We start from the raw sequence: 8621 nt of genomic DNA, 5'->3' as shown, positions 1-8621 counted from the left end.
TATTTAGCTGAAACTGATCCTTTTGGCTACTCCTATTTATTAGAGTTTCCTGGAATTTTTTATGCAGTATTTTCATTTCAAGGAAACGGTTTGACTAATTTTTTGCTGTTGTTGTTGTAAATAGATTGATTCTAATGTTATCTTCCCTTCCTTTCTCTCTGATCCTCTTCTCTCCCCACCCCCACCCCCACACCCCCCAGTTCTGCTTTCTTACTCTTAGTTTATATGGCTTTAAGAATCCACAGGTGAATGATTGTCAATCCATGTTCCCAGCTTTAACTTCTGTTGATAGATAATTGCACTTACTGATCTGTCCCTGTCTCCAAAGTGAACTCATCATCTTTCCTCCAAAATATGGTTTCCCTCTGGACTTTTCTATTAGCATAAATAATAATTGTAACAATTGGCATTTACTGAGAATCAGAGCCAGGCTCTTCATGTATAGTTTCTCTCGTCTTCCCACCATCCCAAAAGTTAGATTTTATTATTTACACTTTATAGATGAGGGAATTGAGGATCAAAAAAGGTTAAGTAGTTTGCCCAGGGTCACATAGCTAGTTAAAAGGTAGATTGAAATTCTGAGTCCTGATCTGTCAAGCTGGAAAGTCCACATCCTACCCATGATACCTGTACTGCCCTAAAATGCATGTTTTTCATGCATGTATATGTTTTCTCACTAACAACATGATAAAATAATGAGTGGGACCCTATTAGAGAAATAACTTCAATCACATCCCAAAGTAGATTTTTTTTTTCTTAGAACTTGGAACTCAAAAGTTCTTATGACTTCACATTTCTAAGAACCTTTTCTTTTGGCATTTTATTCTCTTCATTTATTCATTTTTATGCTGTGGCCTTATGTGTTTGTGTTTTGTCTATTTTTAAAAAATTATTATGACTTTCAGTAAGAGGTTTTCAGCAATTTTTAACTTAATTTTGCTCCACTATTTCCAATATTACCTTATAAATAAACAAATATATTTAATATTTTCCCAAAGTTTAAATGTATTACCTTTAAACAATGTTTTGAAAATGATGTGCTACCATTTCTGTGAGAAATTTAGTATTTTTTCCTTTGTGGTATTTATGTTATGAGTGAAATCTGAATTAAACTTCAAAGAAAATGTATTGCCTCAAATTGTTTTAAGCTACATTATAATTATTATGTGTTTTTCAGAGAGAAAGGATGGGATATAGAAGAGAAAAAAATGTAGCTTATATTAAAAAGACTTATGCATACAATTAGAATCCTTGTATTATCCATTGTTGTTGGATATATATAACCGAGCAACTTTAAAGACTAAAATTGTTAGTTAAAATAGCTTTTGCTGCAAAGTAATATTTACAACATTTTACTTATATGGTTACATCATTTTTAACATCTGAAATTCCCTTTGCTTTATACTATATATTGTTTTATATTCATTCAAATCTTAAAGGAAATATTATACAAAGAAGAAATAATTTGCAGTTGATTTTTTTGTGAAGAATATATGTAAGTAAATCAAATGGGTGAATTTATAATAAATTTCTCTTTTTAATCTATAATTGTGTTTCTACCCAATTTTATTAATTAAAAAAATCTTAATTCTAAATAATGTATATTCTGTGATAGTAACAACAATGCAATCTTGCTCTAATTCATTTGAAATGAATTTGACTTCCTAAACATAGTTCTAAAATTAGTTATCTCTTAAAAGAGTTTCTAAAAGGTAATGATTAAAATTACAAAGATAAATTTTATATGTTGGAAGTGCATAACTACCAATGTGATCAAATTCATAAGCCTATGCTATAAGATATGAATGTTTTTCAGTGTCATTTCACAAACTGTGTGGTTGTGCTTTTTCACAGAACACTCCTATGACACCTTCACCAGCTGTTCAAGTACAGAGCCAGCCTAACAGTTCTCAGCCTTCTCCATTCAGTGCATCTAGTCAACATGGAGATCCAGTGAGAAAACCTGGGCACAACTTCATGTGTCTGTGGCAATCTTGTAAAAAGTAAATGGCAGTTCTATTTGATATATGTAAATGCTCTTTATTCTGGAATGCCTTTGTATTTAAATTCCTGTCATCTGTAGTTTCATGAGAATTTTCTTTTGAAACCACTAACTTTTTAGCAAAAATATTTTATGTTAGAAGTGATATTTACGTAGATCCAGTGGTACCTAAGCCAAGAAATTTATATAAATGGTGGAAAGAGCTTCATTGCCTTATGGTAGTTATTAGAGAATATTTCAGTATTAGTTTTTAACAAAAGAAAATCAGCTAAGAATTTGATTTTATATTTGCCTATGAAAAGAGATAGGTTTTTTAAAGTGACTTGAAGTTAGTGGTAGTAATAGAATTCCTATATAACAGAAACTTAAAGATAATCTCTTACTGAAGAATGATTTGTCTTAAATTTGAGTTTAAGATGGACACCCCATGAAAATTTTAAAAACCATATTATCTCACAGTTTAATAACTAAGATGAACAATAAGTGGAATTGAATTTCTTAAACAAGGCTTTCTTAGACTTAAAGGAAAACTTGTGAATAATACTGAACTTGAGAATAATATTGTTTAAACTAAAATCTCAGTTCCTGTAACAGTACTCAGCTAAGAACCTTTGCCTTGTCACTTTTTAAGAGCTCTAGGACTAAGGCACTTGTCTTAATAGACATAATATCCTTCATTTTTTTAGATATCAAAGATGCCATTTTACTTTTCCTAACTATAGCAGAAATTGCCTCATCCTTTTGAAAATTGTATTTGCTATTCATAATTTTTATGATATAGACAGATTTCATATATAGATTTGTTGTAGGATTGTGGCTGTCAGTGTAGCCTAGGGATTATTAATAGTATGCAGAATTTCTTTGGACAGTGTTTATCAAACTTTAAATCTCAACCCAGCAGTGGGGTCATGAAATCATTTTGGCAAGTCTACCAGGAGGGTTTTGCTTGTTTTTCTTTTCAGTAAAAAAGTGAATAAAATATATCAGATTCCATTATGTTGGTAAGGGTAAGTATTGTTTTCAGTTATATGTGTATATAAGTATGCATATCTAGGTCATAGTGTAAAAATCTGTCAAAAAGCTTGTTTAAAATTAGTGCTTTAGGTTCTGTTTCTTTCATTTATTTAATTTGACCATTTTTTTAAAGTTTATGTTGTAAGTTAATTTGAAACTTTTTTCACTGATGTCAAATTCTATTCTTTACTTTTTTTTTTTTTAGATTTTGTTTTTTGTTTTTCCATTGCAAAATAGTAGCTGATGGAGTAGGTAGTCAGTTAATGCTGTTAGTTGACTAAAAAGTTTCAGAATAGCTTCTTTAAATGAAGTGTTAGAGTATTTCAAGAAAAAAAAATTTGCTGGAAGAGTTAATGAACCTAAATGCACAGCAGTTTCCCATCTTGCTAGTAGGATTAGTGTTACAAAATTTGATGATCTACCTCTTCTTTTTAAGTCTTTTCTGGAAAAGACTCAACAAGACTTCTTAGACCTTATCAATTTTTAAAGTCTTTTTAGATACTGCATTTGGTAAATAAGTTCAGTTTGATTCTGCAGATACTTACTGAGCACCCTTTTAGAAGGGTTCATGTGCTAGGAGGTAGAGATAAAAGATCACTCTGAGCTTTTAGGGAAGCAGATCCAAAAAACAAATAAATTACAGTTTAAATAAGTACTGTACAAAGATAGTCTTACAGCGTTACTGGCAGCATAATGGGCAGTTAATATAATGCCGGGGTGGTTAGAGAAGTTTTGCTATAGACATTTCTTTTGAGTTGGTTGTTAAAGAATGAGTAGGAATTTGTCATGCAAAAATAATTCCAGTCAGCATAGCAAGTGCAGGGAATTATAGAAGGAGCTAGTTATGCCCAGGGAACTATGAGAAGCTTAGGATACCAAGAGCATAAGGATGTGAGGAGAGTAAAGGCTTTTATTACAGTTGACCCTTCATATCTGCATCTGAGGGTTCCACCGAACATGAATCAAAAATACTCCCCCCAAAATTCCAGAAAGTTTAAAAAAGCAAAACTTGAATTTGCCGTGTGCTGACAGCTATTTACATAGCATTTGCATTGTATTAGGTATTATAAGTAATCTATAAATGATTTAAAGTATATGGGAGTATATGCTTCGGTTATATGCAAATACTTTGCCATTTTATATAAAGGACTTGAGCATCTGCAGATTTTGGTATGTAAAGGGGACCTGGAACCAATCCGCAATGGATACCAAGGGATAACTCTATTCATTTTTAGTTTCAGTTCCAAGTGGAGTAATCCATGTTGTAGCTATTGTCCCTACATAGCTATGCTCTAATTTCTTTAATATCTGATCAAAAATAGTAATGAAGAATCTTCCTTGTTGCAATCAGATTCAGAACTAAAATTATTTCCTTCACTAATATATTATTGTGAAATGCGCCATTCGCCCTTACATCACACGTATTAGTAATTACTAATCTTTTTTAATCTGCAGGCATGTATCTCTAAAAATTGAGGACCCTACTCTTTAACCATAAGTTATACCCCTGCAGAAAAATAACATTAATTTCTTCAATATTATGAGTTCTTCAGATAGCCAGTCAGTGTTTACATTTCTCCGCTTGTCTTCTGTTTACTTAGAGTTTGAACTGGAATCCAAGATTCAAACATTGACTCTGGTTGAAGTCTTTTAAGTCTCTTTTAATCTGTAGATTACCCCTCCATCTCTCAGTTTTTTTCCTCGCAGTTTTTTGTTGATAAAAGCAGGTCATTTGTCCTGTAGAGCATCACAGTCTGATTTTGCTGCTATTGTGTAGCATGTTACTCTGACCTTGAATTTTCTGTAAGTTAGTAGTTAGGTCCGGATGTTTGATCAGATTCCAGTTTGATTTTTATGAAGTGTGTTTGAGAAATGGCATTGTGTACTTCCATCAGGCGATAGGTACTATCTTGTGTCTCTTTTTGTGATGTAAACAGCCATTGAAAATTATGGCCTAGATACATTATTTTATTGTTTATAAAATGTAAAACTTTCCTTTTTATCAGCTCTGATTTCTCTAAAGAATAGTTTCTAGAGAAAAGGCTAGAGAGATTATTATTTCTCTTATTTACCAATTTTCAAAATAATGAGTTGTTTACTAACACTGCAGAAAGCTGACTATGAGGTTAGGTTTTCTATTTTTTAATTTGCTTTTGATTTTAGTATCATTGGGAACGAACTTATAAACATAAACATATTTGAAGTATTTCAGTGCATTGCAGTTATTATATCCTTCTTAGTGTTCAACTTGTCCCATCTTTGGCCAGTGAAGGCCTCTTCAAGCTGGTTATGGTCTTAATATGTCTTTGATAGCTTCCTTGCTCTCTGTTAGATGGAATGTTCCAGACTTAACTTGTATATTTCCTGCCCCATATGGGGAATCAACTATTTCTCCAAGGACGTCTGGTGTCTTTTAATGGGAAATGATATTTAGTCTAGGCTTCAGGGAGTACCCATTGCTTTTAAGTTGGTTATTGCTTCTAGGACTTTTCAGTGGACAGACTAGAAAAACTAATGGTTTTTATTTCATGTTTAGAAAGACCACCTCAATGCTTAGATCATAAAACACACATTTTGTTGCCTTCTGCACTTGAATATTTTTTTTGATCCATCTGTAATTTAGTTTCATGTATAAAGTGAAGTGTGAATCTAACTATTGTTTTCCAAATGACTAACATATTGATGAGTGCATTTTTTCTTTAGGCATTCGAATGGCCACCCTCGATATGTACTAAATTTCTGTATGCTTTTTTCTGTTTCTGAATCACTTGTTATCCAAGTGGTCTCTGTCCTTATCATACTGTCACTTTCAGTTTTGATGTTGGATGGCAAGTTCCACCTCCTAATTTTCTTTTTCAGTGTTTCTCATTATTGTTTCAAGCACTTACCTTGCACCAGGCACTGTGTTAGGTTTTGAAATTAGAGTGATGTATAAATCAGACTTGATACCTGCACAGATATTTATCCTTTCAAATGAACTTTAGAATGTTTCCAGAGATTCCCCCAGGAAAGCATGTTGGGATTTTCATTTTAATTCCTTTTAGTGAATAGGTATTTTTGTTTGTTTTTAGGTAGTGACTATTTTTCCAGTATTGATTTTTTCCTTACAAGAAAAAAGTATCATCCCATGGTATTATAGTCTTTTTCAGCCCAGTAGAGCTTTAACATTTTCTTCACATAAATCCTGCAACTTTATTAAGTTTACTGCTAGTTATAGTTCTTTTTTCTTGTTAACCATAAATGATCTTAACTTCTACTGTATTTTTAACTGGTGGCTGTTTTCTGTATTTATGCCTCTTAGTTTGTCCTCTCATCCAATTATAATATCTAATGTTTCCAGAACATTTATATAATAGTAGAGTGGTAATATTTATCTTCTTTCTTTTTTTTTTTAATCCCTGTCCTAAAAATGTTGTGAGGGTATAGCCCCATTGCATGTACACTTGTTTATAATGTCACAATGTATTGTTATACTAATTTGACATATGCATCATAAAACATGCACAAGCCAGCAAATAAAAGAGAATCATTTAGGGCTTCCCTGTTGGCTTAGTGGTTGAGAGCCCGCCTGCCAATGCAGGGGACACGGGCTCGTGCCCCGGTCCGGGAAGATCCCACATGCTGCAGAGCGGCTGGGCCCGTGAGCCATGGCCGCTGAGCCTGCGCGTCCGGAGTCTGTGCTCTGCAACGGGAGAGGCCACAACAATGAGAGGCCCGTGTACCGAAAAAAAAAAAAAAAAAAAAAAATCATTTAAAATGGCACAAACATTATAAATGACTTTAAAATGTATATTATTGTGTTTATAACATATTTGCTCTTACTAAAAACTCATCATTATTAGTCACACTTTAAATAAGAGCAATGTAATTGAATAGCCTTCATTTTTCATTTTTAATCTTAGTTAAATACAATGTGATGAAGCAGTACTACGTTCAGTTTATTTTGAGATTTAATTTTAATGGCTGTCAGAGTAAAGAAAGATTAAAAAATAATACTTAGACCTAGATGGAAGAAATACTCTTGAAATCATGAAACTCATCTTTTTAATTTCATGCATAATTATGCTAATGTTTTGTTGCTATTGAAATGGAGCTGTTAAACAGCCTGTTGTTCTTGCAAACTAATTGAATGATACTGCATTTTATTTATTTATTTATTTATTTGTTTATTTTAATTGAAGAATAGTTCATTTACAATGTTGTGTTTGTTTCTGGTATACAGCAAAGTGATTCAGTTATTATATATGTTTTTTCAAATTTTTTTCCATTACTGGTTATTACAAGATACTGAACATAGTTCCTTGTGCTATAAAGTAGGACCTTGTTATTTATCTATTTTATTTAATGTAGTGTTTATCTGTTAATCCCAAGCTCCTAATTTATCCCTCACTACCCCACTTTGGTAACTGTAAATTTGTTTTCTGTGTCTGTTGAATCTGTTTCTGTTTTGTAGATAAGTTCATTAGTATAATTTGTTTAGATTCCACATATAAGTGATATCGTATGATATTGTATGATAGTTGTCTTTCTCTTTCTGACTTACTTCACTTAGTATGGTAATCTTTAGGTTGCTACAAATGGCATTACTTCATTCAATTTTGCCTGAGTAATATTCCATTGTATGTATGTGTGTGTGTGTGTGTATATATATATATATATATAAATATATATATACACCACATCTTATTTATCCATTCATCTGTAAATTGACATTTAGGTTGTTTCCGTGTTTTGGCTATTGTGAATAGTTCTGCTATGAACGTTGAAGTGCATGTATCTTTTCAAATTAGAGTTCTCTCCAAATATATGCCGGGGAGTGGGATTGCAGGGTCTTACGGTAACTCTATGTTTAGTTTTTAGTTTTTTAAGGAAGCTCCGTACTGTTCTCCATAGTGGCTGCACCAATTTACATTCCAACCAACAGTTAGGGGTGTTCCTTTTTCTCCACACACTCTCCAGCATTTGTTATTTGTAGACTTTTTGATGATGACCATTCTGACTGGTATTTTTGGACGAGTTTGAGAAGCATAGGTGTTAGCTCTTCTCTAAATGTTTGATAGAATTTGCCTGTGAAGCCATCTGGTCCTGGGCTTTTGTTTGTTGGAAGATTTTTAATCACAGTTTCAGTGTCAGTGCTTGTGATTGGTCTGTTCATATTTTCTCTTTCTTCCTGATTCAGTCTTGGTAGGTTGTGCACTTCTAAGAATTTGTCCATTTCCTCCAGGTTGTCCATTTTATTGGCATAGAGTTGCTTGTAGTAATCTCTCATGATCTTTTGTATTTCTGCAGTATCAGTTGTTACTTCTCCTTTTTCATTTCTAATTCTTTTGATTTGAGTCTTCTCCCTTTTTTTCTTGATGAGTCTGGCTAGTCAATTTTGTTTATCTTCTCAAAGAACCAGCTTTTCGGTTCTTTGCTATTATTTCCTTCATTACTTTTTCATTTATTTCTGATCTGATATTTATGATATCTTTCCTTCTGCTAAGTTTGGGATTTTTTTGTTCTTTCTCTAATTTCTTTATGTGCAAGGTTAGGTTGTTTATTTGAGATGTTTCCTGTTTCTTAAGGTAGGATTGTATTGCTATAAACTTCCCTCTTAGAACTG

The 8621-nt window shown here is 32.5% G+C and overlaps 1 protein-coding gene across 1 annotated transcript in view; it reads left to right on the top strand.

The window, feature by feature from the left end:
* ARID2 (AT-rich interaction domain 2) overlaps nucleotides 1–8621 on the top strand; it is a 162598-nt gene that overhangs the window by 124799 nt on the left and 29178 nt on the right. Inside the window, exon 16 of the mRNA XM_024736653.1 lies at nucleotides 1855–2003. Within this exon, the coding sequence (XP_024592421.1) occupies nucleotides 1855–2003 (149 nt within the window). The remainder of the gene's footprint in view (nucleotides 1–1854; nucleotides 2004–8621) is intronic.

This window comes from Neophocaena asiaeorientalis, unplaced genomic scaffold, assembly GCF_003031525.2.
Source record: "Neophocaena asiaeorientalis asiaeorientalis breed wild unplaced genomic scaffold, Neophocaena_asiaeorientalis_V1.1 scaffold134, whole genome shotgun sequence".
In the NCBI taxonomy this organism is placed as follows: Eukaryota; Metazoa; Chordata; class Mammalia; order Artiodactyla; family Phocoenidae; genus Neophocaena; species Neophocaena asiaeorientalis.
Note: the sequence above shows the minus strand (reverse complement) of the source record. Positions and strands in the feature narration are given on the sequence as shown.